We start from the raw sequence: 22229 nt of genomic DNA on the forward strand, positions 1-22229 counted from the left end.
CGATTTTCCCCTGATTTTAAGGGGAAAAAAGTGCGTGTTATACGCCGATTAAATATGGTATATATTATGAACAGCCTGTTCTCATAGGCTGCAAATGCTGGAATCCACCCGCATGAGCTGTCAGCTGCACTTCAGAGACACGGACGTTTAGGAGAAAAACCACCTCCAGATTTGCTGCAGGATTACTATCATGCTTGTGTTTATGCTCCCTTTGTGAGTAGTCTTACTTTTGACTTATTAAATGGTTTACCAATACTGCACTTAAAGGGGGTTTTCCTTTTTGGAGCTTTTTATTAATGCCTATGCCCCTGCTGGATAGATTCACCGCTCTCTAATTGTCCTTCTGACCACCGAGACAGAAAGTGATGAAGTTTTAAACCTTTTATGGTTTTAACTGGAACAAGCAGTAAAGAATAACAAATCTTCCAATGGGAACCTCTGTTTAAAGAGGAACTGCAGTCTGCTCATATAATAAGTAATATTAGTAATAAAAAAATCTTTGCCACTCTGAAGCTTCCCTCCAACCACTTTGCATATTATTTTCAATATACTGTGCATCTCTACTTGCCAAATATGCTGCATAAATCTCCCTCCACTGAGTCTGGCTGCATCCCTTTTAACTGTGGGCAACTGAAGCTGCTGTCTGTTCACTTCCTGGATTTACACAGACACACTGAGGCACACCCCCAGCTCTGCAGCCCTGCGGCTCTTATTTGCCCTCTTTTGATTAATCCCCCTCCCTTCCTGGCAAACTCTCACAAGAGTAAGAGAGAGAGAGAGCTGTGCATGATGTCCTAAGCCTAGGCTTTTAACCAGACATGAAACGGGAAGTGGGCTGTATAAGGTATTTACTGGCAGAAAAAAAATGTTTTCCTATCCAAAGTTAAAACAACAAGGGCAGAGGATGGAAAGTTGAAAAAATGACTGAAGTGACCTCTGAAGAGGGGATTTTAAATTTCTTTGTCAAACTCAAATGCAGCGCAACCACATCTGTGCTCACAACAACATAAATCAAGCTGTGAAAACAATAAATACTGATAATAATATACCACATACAGAAATGTATGTATCTTAAAGCATTATAATATACACTCACCAGCCACTTTATTAGGTACACCTGTTAAATTGCTTGGTAACACAAATTGCTAATCGGCCAATCGCATGGCAGCAACTCATTGCATTTAGGCATCTAGATGTGGTGAAGACGACTTGCTGACATTCAAACCGAGCATCAGAATGGGAAAGAGAGGGGATTTAAAGTGATACTAAACCCGCGGCTTTTTGGTCATAATCCTGTCCTTTAAGGTAGTGTAGTATGTGTTCACTCTTTGAATTGTTGCTCTTTCCTCTTTTTGTACTAATAAAGAAATTATATTTTTTATTAACTTTTTATGTACCATTTTTATTATATGCACCGCAATAATCCCAATCCTCTATACCAGGGGTCTTCAAACTACGGCCCTCCAGTTGTTCAGGAACTACAATTCCCATCATGCCTAGTCATGTCTGTGAATGTCAGAGTTTTACAATGCCTCATGGGACGTGTAGTTCTGCAACAGCTGGAGGGCCGTAGTTTGAGGATCCCTGCTCTATACTCTTGATTTTCGTTAAAAGGGATGAGGTGCATGATATTCTAGAGCCACTCAGACTACTTCCTATTGTCTACGTTTCTGGCTCATTCATCGCACCATCCCATTTCTAGCTCATCCATCCCTCCATCCCATTTCTCGCCCATTCCATCTGTCCATCCCATTTCTGGCTCATTCCATCCGTCCATCCCATTTCTGGCTCATCCATCACATTTCTGGTTCATCCATCCCATTCCTGGCTCATGCATCCTATTTCTGCCTCATCCATCCGTCCATCCCATTTCTGCCTTATCCGTCACATTTCTGGCTCGTCCATTCCTCCATCCCATTTCTGGCTCGTCCATTCCTCCATCCTATTTCTGGCTCGTCCATTCCTCCATCCCATTTCTGGCTCGTCCATTCCTCCATTCCATCCCACTTCTATCCCCCCATACCATTCCTGGCTCATTCGATCCCTTAATTCAGTCCGCATTTTGAATACAGTGGTCAGAAAGGTTAGAAACCCTAAATGATATTAAAAATAAAATAAAAAAAAAACATGTTATATTTTACCTTTTTGTATTGTATTTCATAAGGTATATTATTATCAGTATTATTGTTTGCACAGATTGATTTATTTATGCAATTTGCGAGAAAGAAAGTGGAGATCGCTACAAAATCATTAGAAATCCCCTCTTCAGTTTTCACTTAAACAGAGGGTTCCCATTGGAAGATTTTTTTTTCTTCACTTCTTGTTCTAGTATCAACCAAAACATTTTTAGACTTCCCATCACTTTCTGTCTCGGTCAAAAGGACAATTAAACAAACTATTGCCAAAGCCTGGGGAACTCCATCTCTGAATGTTAGAAAAGTGAAGCAAAGAATTATGGACACCATGGTTCATGAAAAATTAACATCTATCCTATTTGATAACCATTCTAACTTTTTACAAATCTGGTCTCCATGGCTTGACTTTACCAACATACTTACTATTTGTAATTCTTTGCTTTCTCTCTAAAATTATTAAAGCGGGGGTTCACCCACACCGCCAAAAAAAAAAAAATATTAAAAGCCAGCAGCTACAAATACTGCAGCTGCTGACTTTTAATACATGGCCACTTACCTGTCCCAGGGTCCAGCGATGTCGGCAGGGGACGCCGAGAACCCGTTCGGTTCTCGGCAGCTGCCGCCGCCATCCTAGGTGATGGAATCAGGAAGTGAAGCGTTGCGGCTTCACTTCCCGGTTCCCTACTGCGCATGCGCGAGTCGCGCTGCGCGTCCCAAGTGGTCCCCGCTCTCTCCTGGGAGCTGTGTGTTTCCCAGGAGACAGCGCGGTGGGGACGGGAAGAGGCATAGACTCCCATGGGAGTCTATGCCGGAAGTGGTTGCAAATACCTGTCTTAGACAGGTATCTGCACCCCCCTCCCCCCTGAAAGGTGCCAAATGTGACACCGGAGGGGGGGAGGGTTCCGAAAAGCGGAAGTTCTATTTTTGTGTGGAACTCCGCTTTAAGGTTGCATCCACCATTCATATAACACCCAGCATATCTTATTCCACCTTTTCTTCTACTCTTCTTTATTTCCTTATTTTTTCATTTATTTATTTTATTTTATTTTTTATTTATTTTTTGTTCCCAATGTATTTAATTGTATATTCATTGATTTTATTTTATACAACATATCTATAAAACAATATTTTTAAAGAAGAATAAAATTATATTATAACACAAAAGGACAATTAGAAAGGGGTAAATCTATCCAGCAGGGACACGGACATCAATAAAAAAAAAACTGACAGGCTCTAATTCTTTCCCACTCTATACAAAACTGTTACGCTGCATTTGAGTTTGAGGTTTATTGTTGGGGATTGAACACACCCTATTGTTTGGCGGCTCCACTTATGACCATTGATACATTTTTTTGGGGTAAGCGCGGAGTAATTTTTGGGTTTTTCCACATTCTTCATGTTGCATCTCCAAGACTGTAAATGAAGGGGAATCTCCTAAACAGGATGCATATTATTTCATAACACTCCCCTGCACTATATGACAAATTTAAATCACAGTAATAACTGTGAAATAAATCATGTTATTGGTGCGAAATGAAAGGCAAACAGTGGTTGTTGTACATTGTGGCTGTTACATTGAAGGTCAGTGGGAAGGACCCCACCTTTTCATTGGTGGTCAGTAAGAAGTCCCTCAACCTCCTAACTTCCTTTTTTTTCATTGGTGATAATTGGGAGAAATCCTTCCTTACATTCATGGATTAATGGTGAGTGGGAAGAACTTTTCCCCTCCCTCTCACATTGGTGATTTTTATAGGAAGCCCTCTCCCCTTACGTTGGTGGTCAGTGTTAGAACATCTTAGGTTTTTCCCAAAAAATTTTTCTCCCCAGCACCCTACAATGTTGGTCACTGGAAAATCCAGCCAAACTTTTTTTGTTTTCACTTATGGATTGAGTTGGGAAAAATTGGACCGCGATAAAAACTTGACTGAAGTTCTAACTCTTCCTGTTGCAATCAAAAACAAAATACATTTTTGCTGGCGTTTGGGTTTTACATTTTTATATTTCTTGACAATAGTGGGTGCTATATTATTATTTTATTTATTTATTTTTTTTATAAATATATCAAGTTGAATGCAATTATTTATGTTTCCTGAATATGTCATATAAATTCTTTTCTGTGTCAACAGATGTTTATTAACAAAATCAGGGTATTCTTGGATACAGCAAAAATACATTTTTGTAATTCACGGCAACCGGATATCAAACTGTTTTATACTTTTATTCACAAGCAAGGAAATGAACACGGAATTGCCATGTCTGAGAAATATGTGAAGCCGCAAGGTGCAGCTTACAGCTCCAGGAAAGGGGTGAAAATGAAGAAACTTTCTGTGGAAGGGAATATTGCTGTTGGAAAGTCAAGCTTCTTGAGATTATTAGCCAGCGCATATCAAGAATGGAGTTTTATGGGAGAACCTCTGCAGAAATGGCAGCATGTCAATTCTTTGTCCAGTCATGGGATGGATAATTTACTACAACTCATGTATGATAATCCAGCTCGATGGTCTTATACCTTTCAGACGCTTTCTTGTATGACTCGTTTTAAAACCCAGATTGAGTCGTTTTCAGAGCAGCTGCTGAAGCAGCAAGAACCTGTGCGTATATTTGAAAGGTCTGTATATAGTGATAGGTTTGTGTTTGCCAAGACGCTCTTTGAACTTGGCCATTTAAATGACATGGAATGGAACATGTATCAAGAATGGCACACTTTTTTACTTCAGGAGTTTGGTGAGAGAGCTACTCTGGATGGGATTTTATATCTCCGTGCAACTCCGGTGAAGTGCTTTGAGAGGCTTCACAAAAGGGCAAGGAAGGAAGAAGAGCGGGTTACCCAACAGTATCTTGAAAAGTTACATGACCAGCATGAAGGCTGGCTGATAAATAAGGACAAAGACATTCATCCTGCACATTCCAGTAACATTCCAGTTCTGATTTTAGAGGTTGATGAGGATTTTGAAGAGAATCCTGTAGTTAGTCAGCACCTCATTACCAAAGTGAGAGACTTTGTAGTCTCCCTGTAATAATTTATTGTTGTATCTGTTTTAAGGAAAACTATGCTGTCCTTACTGAGCTACTGAAAATGCTAACTGCCTGCCTGTCCCCTGGCTTCATCGCTTTAATACACTGCCCTCAACATGCAGATAATAAAAATCAGAGTGAGGTCAGAACTCTGTGGCTCCGAAAATTCTAAAGCCATTGGATCTGCAGGACCAGCAGGAGATTATTATGACAAGACATGATCAGCAGTGGCAGCCTTTATATGTTTTTACAACAGGCATGTGTTTTCTTACTTGACTCTTGGACTGCTTTGTGTATATCTTCCAGATCGGTGCAGTAATTTAGCATGAAACCTTTCTTTTGTGCAGGAGCTTCCTGTAATGAAGACCAATGACTGCTGCTCTCCTTCCTTGTACAGGGTAACTGGTCTTGTCTCCGCCCACTCCTGTAGTTTTCTATAGACAACCTGTAGTGTTTGGACCTACTGAGTCCCCTCCAGTGCTCCTCTCTGCACAGCACAGTGATGTCACTGCACATTTTAATATGGTAATATCTGGATTTGCAAAGGTATTTGCTCCAAATAAAGTGGATTTATATCTGTTACAGCTATTGAGGAATATATTTCAATTAAAGAGTTCAACTTATATATCATAGCGAATATTTAAGTTGAACTCTGGCGAAAACAAAGTAAGTAATTCCTTTGAGTTGAGCTGAGAGGTATCTTGATATAGCGCGGTCTTACCCCGAAGGGTCCCATCGTGCTTAGCTAGGGCCAATTTAGACGGGAGCCAATTAACTTACCAGCATGTCTTTAGAGTGTGGGAGGAAACCCACACAGGCATAGGGAGAACAAACTCCAGCCAGATGGTGTCGTGGTTAGGATTCGAACCAGCGGCCCTTTTGCTGCTAGGTGAAAGTGCTAACCACTACACCAGTGTGCTGCCCTTTGTAGTGTCCTCCTCCCACTGCAAGGTTTAAATGTTTTTTATGTCTAGGGTACCAATAAAAGGGATTTTACACCCAATCTTTCCCTCCGACAAGTTTGCTCCATGCTGTAAGATATGTCCTCTCAGCTTCTCCTGTAAGGCACTTCAGTAGCCGCAGTCATTCTGATGTCAACAAGTATGATGCAGAGGCAGTAGGCATACATTGTCCGTGCAGACACGGAGGAACTGCCCACAGCATGGAGTGTCGGATAGAAGAGTTGAACTCTGGCTGCCAGAGAAGTGAGGGATTAAGTAAATACAATTTCCTTTACCTGTTACTAGGCATTAACAAGTATTTTAACGGTGCAGTGCAGGGGAGCCTCACTGCAAGGATAGTTATTTTGTTTTCCCTGGAGTTTAAGAAAAACTCAAGGCAGATATAGAAATACACTAATTTATCCCTTGCAATAATATATTTAGTAAAACATTATAAAATGTATTGAAACTGTCCTGTATCCCCTGTACAGCAGAGCTCAGACTGGTATAAGGTGGGGCAGCACTGACACCCAGTCAGGTGTGCTGCATGCACATGTGCTGACAGGAGAAAAGAGCAGACTGATGATTCATCAGTATCCGCCTTCTGCTCCTTCACTAATTATTTACAAGCGGACACAGGGGAGCGACCAATCTATATTACTTAGTGGTTCTAAAAGTAGCAGTATCGCCCCCTCACCCCCCTTAATACTTACATGAGACCTCATCCATCCAGTACTGTGCTCCGCTGTAGTAGCTCTCTCCTCTCTCCCTGCATTCACAGGACAGAGAGCCAGCAGCAGGAGCCATTGGCTCTTGCTGCTGTCAATCAAATTCTATGAGCAGAGAGCGGGGGATGGGGCCAAGCTGCGATGTGTGTATCTATGTACATGCATAGCTCAGAAGCGAGTGGCTTGCTATGGTGGCAGAAATGGGTAGAGGAGCAGAGAGCACCGGTAGAGAAGGTTCACTCTATGTGATTCCATTGCGCAGAGCAGGTAAGTAAAACAAGTTTGTTATTTTAGGAACAAAAAGCCTTTATAACTGCTTTTAAAGCAGTATTATACCCAAAACCAAAATATCTGTTGTATTGCAGCTTACCAGTCATTAGATGTGGTGCCTGCATTAGTTTTTTTTTGTTTTTTTTTCCCCTGTGTTGGTGAGCTGGCCAGTAACACACCACCTGTATTAGAGTGCCCCCCCCCCCCAGATGTAGAAGTAGCATTGTTAATCTGGGGGGACAGGATCGTTATATGTACTAGCAGATTTAAAAACACTAACAATTTGAAACCACATTTCAGCTTATACAGTTACAGCAACCATTTTTTTTTCTTTTGGGATAACCGTGTTATATAAATAAAAGCTGATCATTGTAAGCACCCCTGTCAGTGGTAAATGGTCTCAACGCTCAAACTGCTACTCTTTCAGGAGAGCTTCTTCTGTTGAAAAACAGACTTACTGGCTAGATCACAGGAGAAAATAAAGGAAAGACTGCCTAAGAAAGATAACTAATGCAGCCATCACATCTAAGAATTATTCCCACTGCCAGGCCAGGTTCATTTTGCAATCATCTGTGCTGTACATTTCTAAGTTGGAGGTCATAATAAAATTCCATTTTTCTCCATGCTCCTAATTTATAGATCTCCATTGTGAAATTCCTGGCTTCTGTGTGTGTTGCAGTAAGCATGGGACATTTATGCCACTTAAGCCTTGACATCTTCAATGCTTTGTTAATAAAAATAGTAAACAGTGCTAGGCACCACTGGACAAAACCGACACTTTACAGTGTTATATTGTGCAGAAGTGTGACCGGGCCCTTAGGATTAAAAACTCCTTGAAACACAGATAAATAATATAAACACATACAGATGTCTGGACATACTATACCTGCTTCATAACTTTGTGTTTTGCAAATTGTAATCAAGAGCTCATTAAATAAAAAGCACACTCCCAATTCCTTCCTTGTGCTGATACACTGACTCAAGATAGGATGATGATGATTGACAGTGCACTGCATTGCTATTGCATTATTTCTCACAGGTTATTTTGGTCATAGGTTCACTCTAAGACTGGCCATAGACGGTTCAGCAGGAACTAGCCGAGATTTGAACCGTGTTTGGGCAGGCTGAACATAGCAAGTTTATTGATCTATCAGCATGGGTACAACCAACCTGCCGGATTCTCTTGCGATTACCACTAGCGGCTGTTCTAGCCTCTAGCAATAATCACTGTATTCTCCCGACGGTGATAACTCCCCGACCCCCACGCCCCTCACATCGGGTGCAGACAATTGCTCGGCAGGAAAGAAATTTGCACAGTCTATGGCCTGCCTTTTGGCTTTATTCACATGGGTGGCTGCTTTGGGCTTTTACCGCCCAACTAATCTATGCAATGGCGGCTGGAGTGGATAGTATAAATTGCGGTGGCCACAGTGATTTGCTTTGTGGCACAGAAAAAAATACAGCGCATTGTGTTTTACAGTCAGTACTGCTGCCAAATGTGACCCACATGAATAGGACCACACAGCAACCACGAGCAAAAGCGCTTGGATTGCATCTCAGATATTTCAATAGGAAAATCCCCCTTTAGCTGAAGGAAAAAAAAAAAAAACAGGAATTGAGAAGGTGGCATTATCGTCTATCAAATGCCTGGCAGGCACTGATCTACTGCCCTCTAAAAAAAACAATCTATGTTGGTAGAAAGTGCTATAAACAACTGACAAGTGTTAAGGGGTAGATTCCTTGGACTTGCACATAATTTAATTTTAAAGTTACAGCATACGCTTTAATTGCAATTCTGATGTTATAAAATAAAAATAATCTATTTGACAATCCAATATGTTTACTTGAAAAATCTCCTTTCATGTTATGAGTTCTGCCTATTTGTTGGTCATTGCTTCCCTCAACTTCCTGGGATTCCCTGCATGTTTTGCAGCCTCTGCTCATATTCCATGTTATCTAGCTGACTGTAAGCAGTGTGTTTTCTTTACTGATGTACTGACTCTGCCTACTGAAACTCTTAATCTGAGCACTTCTTTAGTTCAGATAGCAGGCTCTGTGAAACGTGTGATACAGCAAGGCCTACTCACAGGGTATAGTAAATAGTTATCACAGATTCAGGTAAATGTGTGGAGATCTTCAAAAGTTTTCAAACTTCAAGATCATTCAGATTTTTAGGAGTAGGCTAGAAATAATTGAAACATAATGTAGAAATAAATACATGTATTTATTTTTTGACCATAGATGCACTTTATTACAAGGAAGGCGAAAACTCAAACAAAAGCCTGTTAGAAAAGGTGACCAGGGTTATGGTCATTGTTTCTCCACTCACACTAAAAGTATTACATTGTAAAAATAAATGTATTATTTTACGTATTTCAAAATGACTTTTGTGTTTCTTGCTTTTATCTTTCTGTTGTTTAGGCAGTGGCGGTGCATCTATTAAGGGCGCACAAGCGCCGCTCCCTCTCTGTCACGCTACCCCCCTATATGTAAAATGGATAGATTTATGCATAGCATGAATCTATCCATGGCCGCTGTAGCCACCCCCTATTCAGGCATCCGGCCCCTTTTTGGACACCGGGCACCTGAATTACAGCGGCGGGGGTGTTTTTTTGAAGCACCTGATTAGAACCATAGGCTTAAAAAAAGGTGGACTCGAAATGCAGAGCATTGCGCTCAAAGCCCACCCAAGTATGTTATAAAAGCAAATGAATATTTGCTTTTCTAACACTGAACCGCCTCTCCGCCAATCAGGAAGCGCGGGTCTAATACCCATCACCTGATTGGCTGAAGGCACAGGCATCCCTTTTGGACGCCTAGCGGAACGGAAGAAGAGATGCACAGGAACCATGGAAGATGCAGGAGCCGTCGCCTGACCCGCTCCATGTCCCACAGCTCACCGCTGTCACCCGCTGCCTGACCTGCCACCAGTATGGGGTAAGTGCTGGTCAGATGGCAGGCGGGGGGGCACAGTGGCTGCATTTTATGGGCACAGTGGCTGCAGTTGATGGCACAGTGAGGCTGCAATTGATGTTTTTTTTTCAGTATTTTTCAGAATTTTTCAGTTTGTTTTATGCCCCCCAAAAAAATTTTGAGCACCAGCTACCACTATGTTTCGGCAACAAGTGAAGCTAGATGGTGAGCAAAGAATGCTGTTCAGCAATCTTCAGCTGTGCTAAAGGTCACGAGATTTACTCGATTTACTGTAATCTGAGTTCTACAGTATGTAATCCACTGTAAAGACCACCCTACAAGGTCAGAAGGAGCGTAGTCTGAGTATATTTAGTAAAACCTCTGCTGTGTAGCTTCCTCTTTCTGCTTACGACAATCATACTCAACCTGACAGTTTTTAGTCTAAATGGTGACTGTAAGATGCATCTTAAATCTCAGATTTTTTTTACATTGGGTTTTCTGTGGGACTAGGCCAGTGATGCAACATCATAAATAGGTACAGTCAATGTATTCTACTAGTGTAAAAAAATTTCTAGTGTGTGCTGCTGCACTACAGCAAAGGATTGATATGACCAAGATGTCAAGTATTTAAAGAGGAACTTCAGTCCCCTTCCTTTTTGGCCATGGTGCCACCATCTTTACTCTTCCAGAGTGGGCACATCTGTGGTACACGTGTAGTAATTTTTGTGCATAGCAAGGTATAGTATTTTGTCTTCATGCATGTGCAGACACAGTGAGGTGTGGTGCTTCCATACAAGCTCTGTTTTTGTACATGCTCAGGATACGTGTGTGTATTGGGACCTGGGTCCCGCCCCAGGGGACATGTATCAATTGGAAAAAATGTTTTTAAAACGGCCGTTTTTTCAGGAGCAGTGATTTTAATAATGCTTAACCACTTAAGGACCGAGCCTCTTTCTGAATTTTGTTGTTTACAAGTTAAAAACTTTTTTTTGCTAGAAAATTACTTCGAACCCCCAAACATTATATATGTATATTTTATAACACCCTAGAGAATAAAATGGCGGTCGTTGCAATACTCTCTATCACACCGCATTTGCGCAGCGGTCTTACAGGTGCACTTTTTTTGGAAAAAAAAATACACTTTTTTGAATTAAAAAATAAGGCATTAGTAAAGTTAGCCCAGTTTTTTTATATTATGATAGATAATGTTATGCCGAGTATATTGATACCCAACAGGTCACACTTCAAAATTGCGCCCGCTCGTGGAATGGTGACAAACATTTACCCTTAAAAATTTTCATAGGCGACGTTTAAAAAATTCCACAGGTTGCATGTTTTGAGTTACAGAGGGGGTCTAGGGCTATAATTATTGCTCTCGCTCTACCAATCACGGCGATACCTCACATGTGTGGTTTAAACACTGTTTTCAAATGCGGGCATTACTCATGTATTCGTTCGCTTCTGCATGCGAGCTCGGCGTGTTTAAAAATTACAAATTTTTTTTTTTCTTTGTTATTTTACCTTTTTTATTTTATTTTTTTTACACTGTTCTTTTTTTTTTTTTTTTTTTAAAGTGTCACTTTTATTCCTATTACAAGGAATGTAAATATTCCTTGTAATAGAAAAATAGCATGACAGGACCTTTTTGGAAAAAAATGGCCCTTTAAGAGCTATTAGCGGAAGTGACGTTTTGACATCGCTTCCGCCCTGCAATGATAAGCGGCGGAGGGCACCGGAGCGCAGCGGGGGGGGGGCCCTCTCCCGCTGCCGATAAAAGTGATCTTGCGGCGAATCCGCCTCAGAGACCACTTTTATCTGAAAGCAGACCGCCCGCTGAAGAAGAGGATACCAGGATTATGGCAGCTAGCTGCTGCCATAACAACGATATTCCTCTTCAAAGTACCGTCGTAAAACTGTGGTGGGTGGTCCGTAAGTGGTTAAAGTGAAACAATAAAAATTAAAAGTTCCTTTAAATATCGTGCCTGGGGGTGTTCTTAGTATGCCTGTAAAGTAGCGCATCTTTCCCATGTTTATTACTGTACCGCAGCAAAATGACATCTCTAAAGGAAAAAATGTCATTTACAATTGCTCGCTGCTGTAATTCCTGGCAATATAGAGTAAAAATCAAAGAAAAAAATGGCGTTGGTTCCCCCCACCAAAACACCTTGTCCCCATGTTGATGGGGACAAGGGCCTTGTCCCCACAACCCTTGCCTGGTGGTTGTGGGGGTCTGCGGGCGGGGTGCTTATCGGAATCTGGAATCCCCCTTTAACAAGGGGCCCCCAGATCCCGGCCCTCCCCAATGGGTATATGGGGTACATTGTACCCCTACACATTCACCAAAAAAAGTAGTGAAATGGAACAAGATAATAGCATGTTTTTGAGAATTCCTTTTATTAAAAATGTCTTCTTTCCCCCGCTTCTTCCTTCATCTTTCTCCTGTCTTCCTTCAGTTTTCTCCTTCTTCCCCCGTTTCGTCCTGTGGTCCTCTCCTCTGCCGTTCCCGCTGAACATTAAAAAAACAAACCTCTTCCAATGCTGCAGTGGGGTGCATGACATCACTCCGAGACCCTGCCCAGGGTATGATGGGTCAGTGATGTTCAACAAGGGGACCCCCAGATCTCACCCCTCCATGTGAATGGGTAGGGGTACAATGTGGTGCTCTCTTGCCGCCATCTTCTGTCGCTGTCTCTCCCACCACTGCCTACTTCTCATCTACATTGTACCCCTACCCATTCACCAAAAAAAGCAGTGAAATGTGACAAACAATAGCCAGTTTTTGACAATTCCTTTATTGTAAAATAGCTCTGAGTGGTCATCTCCTTCGAGCCGTGTCTCCCGCTGTCATCTTCTCCTGGTGCTCTCTTGCCGCCATCTTCTGTCGCTGTCTCTCCCACCACTGCCATCTTCTGTCGCTGTCTCTCCCACCACTGCCATCTTCTGTCGCTGTCTCTCCCACCACTGCCTACTTCTCCTGCCTACTTCTAGAAGTAGGCAGTGGTGGGAGAGACAGCGACAGAAGTAGGCAGTTGTGGGAGAGACAGCGACAGAAGATGGCGGCAAGAGAGCACCAGGAGAAGATGACAGCGGGAGACACGGCTCGAAGGAGAAGACCACTCAGAGCTATTTTACAATAAAGGAATTGTCAAAAACTGGCTATTGTTTTTTGTCACATTTCACTGCTTTTTTTGGTGAATGGGTAGGGGTACAATGTAGATTCCGATAAGCCCCCTGCCCGCAGACTCCCATAACCACTGGGCAAGGGTTGTGGGGATGAGGCCCTTGTCCCCAGCAACATAGGGACAAGATGTTTTGGTGGGGACCCCAAAGCACCCTCCCCATGTTGAGGGCATGTGGCCTGGTACGGTTCGGGAGGGGGGGCAGTTGCTCGTCCCCCCTTTCCTGACCTGCCAGGTTGCATACTCAGAAAAGGGTCTGGTATGGATTTTGGGGGGGACTCCTACACCTTCTTTTTTTTTTTTTTTTTTTACATTTTGGCGTGGAGTTCCCCTTAATATCCATACCAGACTCGAAGGACCTGGTATGGATTGGTGGGGGGAACCAACGCCATTTTTTTTCTTTGATTTTTACTCTATATTGCCGGGAATTACAGCAGCGAGCAATTTTAAATGACATTTTTTCTTTTAGAAATTTCATTTTGCTGCGGTACGGTTCAGGAGGGGGGGCGCTCTCTTGTGGGGGGTCCCCTCCAGGTCCATACTAGACCCGAAGTGCCTGGTATATACCTGGGGAGGGCCCCATGCAGTTTTTGTTTGCTTAATTCAAAGGTATTATCTATGAATCTCATTCACACTGCTGCAACCTGAAAGTTACACTATTTTGCTGCTGTAACTTGGCCCCAACTTCTGGGAATGCCTGTGCAATATTGCACCCTATGTACCCCAAGTCACATGAAAGTCACACCAAAGTAGTACAGGGACTACTTTGAAGTTGTTGCAACTTGAAGTAGCACAGATATGAATGGTTATCATTGAGAATAATAGGGTACAACTTGTCATACAACTCGGAGGTTCAAATTTGTTGGAAAAGTCACCCATCTGTGAAACAAGACATATATATATTTTAATAGAAAGGAGCTCTCATTTATATTTGCATAGTCCTTACTGATTTACATCAGCAGAACAAATGCAGGAAGTGATGTGTGCACATGGGCCAGAAGCAAATGGTGATGCCAAACAAATTAATGAACCCCACCCACACCAAATCTAACTACCACATCCACCTCCACATTGAGTAAGCACAAGTACATATCCTACACTTACCTGCCCCCCCTCCCGAACCGTACCAGGCCACATGCCCTCAACATGGGGAGGGTGCTTTGGGGTCCCCACCAAAACATCTTGTCCCTATGTTGCTGGGGACAAGGGCCTCATCCCCACAACCCTTGCCCAGTGGTTATGGGAGTCTGCGGGCAGGGGGCTTATCGGAATCTACATTGTACCCCTACCCATTCACCAAAAAAAGCAGTGAAATGTGACAAAAAACAATAGCCAGTTTTTGACAATTCCTTTATTGTAAAATAGCTCTGAGTGGTCTTCTCCTTCGAGCCGTGTCTCCCGCTGTCATCTTCTCCTGGTGCTCTCTTGCCGCCATCTTCTGTCGCTGTCTCTCCCACCACTGCCATCTTCTGTCGCTGTCTCTCCCACCACTGCCTACTTCTCCTGCCTACTTCTAGAAGTAGGCAGTGGTGGGAGAGACAGCGACAGAAGTAGGCAGTTGTGGGAGAGACAGCGACAGAAGATGGCGGCAAGAGAGCACCAGGAGAAGATGACAGCGGGAGACACGGCTCGAAGGAGAAGACCACTCAGAGCTATTTTACAATAAAGGAATTGTCAAAAACTGGCTATTGTTTTTTGTCACATTTCACTGCTTTTTTTGGTGAATGGGTAGGGGTACAATGTAGATTCCGATAAGCCCCCTGCCCGCAGACTCCCATAACCACTGGGCAAGGGTTGTGGGGATGAGGCCCTTGTCCCCAGCAACATAGGGACAAGATGTTTTGGTGGGGACCCCAAAGCACCCTCCCCATGTTGAGGGCATGTGGCCTGGTACGGTTCGGGAGGGGGGGCAGTTGCTCGTCCCCCCTTTCCTGACCTGCCAGGTTGCATACTCAGAAAAGGGTCTGGTATGGATTTTGGGGGGGACTCCTACACCTTCCTTTTTTTTTTTTTTTTTTTACATTTTGGCGTGGAGTTCCCCTTAATATCCATACCAGACTCGAAGGACCTGGTATGGATTGGTGGGGGGAACCAACGCCATTTTTTTTCTTTGATTTTTACTCTATATTGCCGGGAATTACAGCAGCGAGCAATTTTAAATGACATTTTTTCTTTTAGAAGTTTCATTTTGCTGCGGTACGGTTCAGGAGGGGGGGCGCTCTCTTGTGGGGGGTCCCCTCCAGGTCCATACTAGACCCGAAGTGCCTGGTATATACCTGGGGAGGGCCCCATGCAGTTTTTGTTTGCTTAATTCAAAGGTATTATCTATGAATCTCATTCACACTGCTGCAACCTGAAAGTTACACTATTTTGCTGCTGTAACTTGGCCCCAACTTCTGGGAATGCCTGTGCAATATTGCACCCTATGTACCCCAAGTCACATGAAAGTCACACCAAAGTAGTACAGGGACTACTTTGAAGTTGTTGCAACTTGAAGTAGCACAGATATGAATGGTTATCATTGAGAATAATAGGGTACAACTTGTCATACAACTCGGAGGTTCAAATTTGTTGGAAAAGTCACCCATCTGTGAAACAAGACATATATATATTTTAATAGAAAGAAGCTCTCATTTATATTTGCATAGTCCTTACTGATTTACATCAGCAGAACAAATGCAGGAAGTGATGTGTGCACATGGGCCAGAAGCAAATGGTGATGCCAAACAAATTAATGAACCCCACCCACACCAAATCTAACTACCACATCCACCTCCACATTGAGTAAGCACAAGTACATATCCTACACTTACCTGCCCCCCCTCCCGAACCGTACCAGGCCACATGCCCTCAACATGGGGAGGGTGCTTTGGGGTCCCCACCAAAACATCTTGTCCCTATGTTGCTGGGGACAAGGGCCTCATCCCCACAACCCTTGCCCAGTGGTTATGGGAGTCTGCGGGCAGGGGGCTTATCGGAATCTACATTGTACCCCTACCCATTCACCAAAAAAAGCAGTGAAATGTGACAAAAAACAATAGCCAGTTTTTGACAATTCCTTTATTGTAAAATAGCTCTGAGTGGTCTTCTCCTTCGAGCCGTGTCTCCCGCTGTCATCTTCTCCTGGTGCTCTCTTGCCGCCATCTTCTGTCGCTGTCTCTCCCACCACTGCCTACTTCTCATCTACATTGTACCCCTACCCATTCACCAAAATAGTGTAAATGAGCAGCACCTCCTCTTTGCTATAGAGGGACCTCACCATGTGCACCTAGATGGAGATCCTGACCAGCACAGGAACTTCCGGGTGATTGCAATGACTCATTTCCAGGTCAGAAGGTGAAACCATGCTCTTGATCGCAGCTGCGAATATTTGATTGCAACCATGATTAGAATATTTTTCTTTTAGTTTATTTGCAGATATGTGAATCTGTATTTCTACATATGATATTTGAAGGTAAACTTAAGGGAGTTTGATAAGAAATGGTGTCCCTGGGCTAGCAGCAGGTGAATTGCAAAGATAAAGGCTCAGTTTGAGCCCTGGTTCACACTGACAGCAGGAGGAAATCGTGTGAGTTCAGCTGAATTTCAGGGGAATTTCAGAGACTTCTGTGCAGGTTTCTGCACTGATGTCAATAAAAATCACACCCGAAGTTGCCAAAAAGTAGTACAGAAACTACTTTTAGAAATTATGGCGCCGCACCAATTAGAACAGTGTAATTGCGGCCGAATTGACATGTCAAATCGCACCAATGTGAACCAGGGCTGACACATATATCACTACCTATCCACCAGCTGAATTCATTACCTGCAATTCTCAGCTGTTATATATAAAGATTCCACCTTTATCATTTACTTGCAGGTGAGCTGAAGAGATTAGTTTTTTGATGCACAAATACATATAGAAATTATAAGGTATAAAAGAAAGATATTGCCCTTCCCCCAAACCGCCACCCCCAAAACTAATTAAAAAGAAGAAAGAAAAGAGAAAAAAAAAACACAACAAACAAGCACAATAATGTACTTTCATTTTGCCAGCAGAAACAGAATTATGTACATTCATTTACTAGCTTCAAAAAAAAATTTTTACAGGATACGTGGTGCTACATTTAGCAAAACAGTTAGCAATTGGGTTTTAAGGGTCCTGCTCTTAGGAGCATACAATCTAAAATTTGTCTAAACCTTAGAGTGGACAGCTTTACTTTCAGTGTATAATGGGTAACATTTCATATTACAACTCACCCACCAGCCCACATAATTTTTATCTGCAAGATTATAGAAACATACTTAAAGCGGAGGTTCGCTGAAAAAAAAAAATTAAAAGCCAGCAGCTACAAATACTGCAGCTGCTGACTTTTAATATATGGACACTTACCTGTCCAGGGAGCCCACGGTGTCGGCAGCCGAAGCCGATCCATCCTTCGGCTCTCGGCTGCTGCCGCCGCCATCCTCGCTACTGCGCATGCGCGAGTTGCGCTGGGCGTCCTCTCAGGTCCCTGCTGTATTCTGTGTATCACAGAATACAGCGGTGGAGGAGGACAGAGTAGGCGGCGGAAGTGGCGTAGGTCACCGCAATCACTGCGGTGATCTATACCAGGAAGTAGGAGCAAATACCTGTATTAGACAGGTATCTGCTCCCTCCTCCCCCCTGAAAGGTGCCAAATGTTACACCGGAGGGGGGAGGAATCCAAAAAGTGGAAATTCCATTTTTGAGTGGAACTACACTTTAACAGTCATTATTCTTACAAAGCATTCCAACATAATATTAAAAAAAGCATATATTCAAAACCAGTATCTTTCAATCTGTCTCTTCATGTATGTCTAAAGTTGCACCTGATAAACAGGAACACAATACTATTTACTACTGCGTTAGCCCTTGGCTATGTGCATCAAATCTCCTAGACAGGCCAAAGATCGAAGTCCATTTGCAGCCACATAAACAAAGCAAGTTTTCTAAGCATATGTACCTGTGCAGTGTAAACCCTACAATTTTAAATGTTTAAGTCCCTGGGCATGATAAGTGCTAACAAACATTAACATCAGTCCCTGGCTACAATGAGCTTCCAATCTGAAGACCAAAACTAACTTTCTTACATTAGAGACTATTTCAACAGGAGACAAATAAAATACCAGCATGTCTTTGGATTGTGGTGAGAAACCCACACAGGGAGAACACAAGCATTAGGATGTTGGGGAATTGAACCAGCAGCCCCAGTGCTGCTAGACGGAATTGCTACCCATTTAGCCAGCGGGCAGCTTCCCACATGTTGTATGCATCTCTGTGGTGTGAACCAGCCCATAGCCATGGTCAGTGTCACAAGCAATATGCAATATATTGTCCCTAGTATTGGGACGCCTGCCTTTATACACACATGAACTGTAATGGCATCCCAGTCTTAGTCCATAGGGTTAAAAATGTATTTGGCCCACCCTTTGCAGCTACAACAGCTTCAACTCTTCTGGTAAGGCTGTCCGCAAGGTTTAGGAGTGTGTCTATGGGAATGTTTGACCATTCTTCCATATGTGCATTTGTGAGGTCAGGCACTGATGTTGGACGAGAAGGCCTGGCTTACAGTCTCCACTCTAATTCATCCTCAAGGTGTTCTGTTGTGTTGACTCTGTGTAGGCCAGTCAAGTTCCTCCACCCCAAACTCACTCATCCACGTCTTTATGGACCTTGATTTGTGCACTGGTCCAAATCATTTGGTGGAGGGGGGATTATGGTGTGGGGTTGTTTCTCAGGGGTTGGGCTTGGCCTCTTAGTTCCAGTGAAGGGAACTCCTAAGGCATCAGCATACCAAGAAATTTTGGACAATTTCATGCTCCCAACTTTGTGGGAACAGTTTGGGGATGGCCCCTTCCTGTTCCAACATGACTGCACACCAGTGCACAAAGCAAGGTCCATAAAGACATGGATGAGCGAGTTTGGGGTGGAGGAACTTGACTGGCCTGCACAGAGTCCTGACCTCAACCCGATAGAACACCTTTTGGCTGAATTAGACCAGAGACTGCAAGCCAGGCCTTCTCATCCAACATCAGTGCCTGGCCTCACAAATGCACTTCAGGAAGAATGGTCAACCATTCCCATAGACACACTAAACCTTGTGAACAGCCTTCCTAGCCTTCCCAGAAGCTGTTCTAGCTGCAAAGGGTGGGCAAAATCAATTTTTAACCCTACGGACTAAGACTGGGCTGCCATTAAAGTTCATGTGTGTGTAAAGGCAGGTGCCCAATACTTTTAGCTAGTGTATCTGGCAAGATTTACAATGGTGGTGGAACCCTTCTACACATAAATACTACATTTAGACATAGTTTTAGGACCTGGGAGATGAGACAACTTCTCTACATGAAGCATGTGTGGGATTTTAACCCAGACGCTCAGGGATGCTAAGCAGAAGTTTTAACCTCTAAGCCACAGAGCTGCCACATGTGAGAACCTCCTACACATAAATACTGCATTTCTTTGGACATACAGGTGATGGAATTACATTACTCGAGAGTTATTCCTCTTGATTTATTCTGTGATATTTGGTGGTTCTTTGTGGGTGAGTCTAGAATAGTGATATTAACCTCAAATTTTGGGGAATTACATTTTGATTTCTGATGTTGGTACACACATCACATTTTTTGGGCTCAAATTATGATTATTTGGAAATAAAAAGCACAAAAAATTGTGACTCATTTTAAATTTGCATCAGCAATGGTATTGTTTGTAGTTTGTAAAGACACCTGTGTCAGTTTGGGTAAAGATTGTTGTGAGATGGAGAGTAACAAGTGAAAAAGTGACAGAGAAAAATATATTTTACCAAAACATCAAAACATTCCACATTCTAGCATTCTTAAAAATAAAATAGATTAAGTAGAAGCAACAAAGTTGGAAAGGAAAATTTATTTCAGAGAAAGATACATTTCATCTCAACATTAAAAGGATTTATTGGGGAAGTTACAATTGTACCATTAGAATCAGTGGCTAAAACTTGCATTGGACTATGAATAGCGCCGATTTTCACTCCCAAAAAATGCTCTTTAACACAGCGCTCATTCTGGTATTTACTATAGCGCCCTGTAAAAAAGACATTGGAGCTAAAATGAGAGCTTTTTGCAGGTCTGAGCATGCTCAGTTGTGTTGGCACCTAGTTGTACAAAAACAGGGAATTTATCTCTTCTCTATTTCAGTGTAGAAATCACTTTTTCACACAGTTTAAAAGCAGATTATCTTTAAATAATATACCGCACATTTCAGTACCATTTAGGCAATTCTGTGCACTACTCCAGGTTTTAGCAGAGAAAGGGTTTGGGCGCTATTTGGTTTCAGGGAACTATAAAAAATAGTACTATTTTACCAGCGCTATAGTGAATACCGTTTTAGCTCTAATTCATGGCAATTATCGCAAATTAGCGATGCAGCGCTATAGTAAATGACCCCCTATGTGTATAAAAGGTCAATGAGTTTCTGGACTCCTGACAGACCCTTGCATTTTTCATCCAGTACTGCACTGACGCTTCTGGATTCTAAGTCATGGGGAAAGCAAAAGAATTGTCAAAGGATCTGCAGGAAAAGGTAGTTGAACTGTATAACACAGGAAAGGCATATAAAAAGATATCCAAGGAATTAAGAATGCCAATCAGCAGTGTTCAAATTCTAATCAAGAAGTGGAAAATGAGGGGTTCTGTTGAAACCAAACCACGGTCAGGTAGACCAACTAAGACTAAAAACCCACAAATAACTTCAGGTGAAATACAAGACTCTCTGAAAACATGTGGTGTGGCTGTTTCAAGATGCACAATAAAGAGGCACTTGAAAGATGGGCTGCATGGTCAATTTGCCAGAACAAAGCCATTACAACGCAAATGCCACAAAGTATTTTGTCAAAATTGTTGGCAAGATGAATGCAGTATGTTATCAAAAAATACTGGAGGAACATTTGCATTCATCAGCCAAGAAGCTGCCCATGGGATGTACTTGGACATTCCAACATGACAATGATCCAAAACACAAGGCCAAGTCGACCTGTCACTGGCTACCGCAGAATAAAGTGAAGGTTCTGGAGTGACCATCTCAGTCTCCTGACCTCCCACTCTGGGGAGATCTCAAATGTGCAGTTCATACAAGGCAGCCCAAGAATTTACAGGAACTGGAGGATTTTTGCCAAGAGGAATGGGCAGCTTTACCATCTGGGAAGATAAAGAGCCTCATCCACAAATGCCACAAAAAACTCCAAGCTGTCATTGATGTTAAAGGGGGCAATACACGGTATTAAGAACTGGGGTATGTAAACTTTTGATCAGGGTCATTTGGGTAGTTTCTGTTGTGATTATGATTTAAAAAGAGTAAACACAGTTGATTGATAATAAATGGCTTCAGCCAAACTAACCATGAGTGAAAAAAGTTTTTGTGTTATCATTCATATTCTCTGAAAAATGGCCAAGAAATCACGAAATCCTAAATATATATATAATTAAATTGAAGGATGTGTAGTCCATAATTTATCTGAGTTGCTCTTTTACTTAACAGTTTTGAATGAACCACGTTCTTTGTCAAACCAGCAATTTAGCCATTTGGAAAATGTTACTTGTATATTTGCTCTTGGTTCCGAGACTGTTTGACGTGGTGGCCTGCTTATCCAATTCAGATTTCAAGTGTAAACTCACCCTTGAGTAAATAAAAAACAAAAATATATATATAGAGAGAGAGAGAGAGAGAGAGAGAGAGATTCTTCAAAGGAACAGGAGATATTCTTCAAAGAGGGACAGGAGAGAAGGCAGGGTAAGTTGTACTTTGAGTGAAGACCCAGTTTAGTAGCTGTTTAGTAATCTTATATGAAATGAATATGCAATGTGTGATTCCTGGACAGGCTTTGAAACCCCTTCCATGTGTACTAAAAATTGGGGGTGGAGATAGTTCCCCCAAGCTAGTCTCCAATAGAGAAATGGACTACACTGTACCCGCCTCTCCCCTATGAATAAATGTATCTTGTAATAATTATGTATAAATTTTGTATTCTTGATCTTTATGTACAATGTCCTATTTTCATTCTAGACATCCTCCTG

The 22229-nt window shown here is 42.4% G+C and overlaps 1 protein-coding gene across 7 annotated transcripts in view; it reads left to right on the forward strand.

The window, feature by feature from the left end:
- The window catches only part of LOC141132193 (deoxyguanosine kinase, mitochondrial-like), a 43742-nt gene extending 34280 nt beyond the window's left edge, over positions 1 to 9462 (forward strand). For all 7 annotated transcript variants that reach the window (XM_073620308.1, XM_073620309.1, XM_073620307.1 and 4 more), the window contains one exon: positions 4262 to 9462. In XM_073620308.1, coding sequence (XP_073476409.1) covers positions 4262 to 5152 — 891 coding nt within the window. In that variant the 3' untranslated portion in view covers positions 5153 to 9462. The remainder of the gene's footprint in view (positions 1 to 4261) is intronic.
- Positions 9463 to 22229: the final 12767 nt, after the last annotated feature.

Source organism: Aquarana catesbeiana, linkage group LG03 (genome assembly GCF_042186555.1).
Source record: "Aquarana catesbeiana isolate 2022-GZ linkage group LG03, ASM4218655v1, whole genome shotgun sequence".
Lineage (NCBI taxonomy): Eukaryota > Metazoa > Chordata > Amphibia > Anura > Ranidae > Aquarana > Aquarana catesbeiana.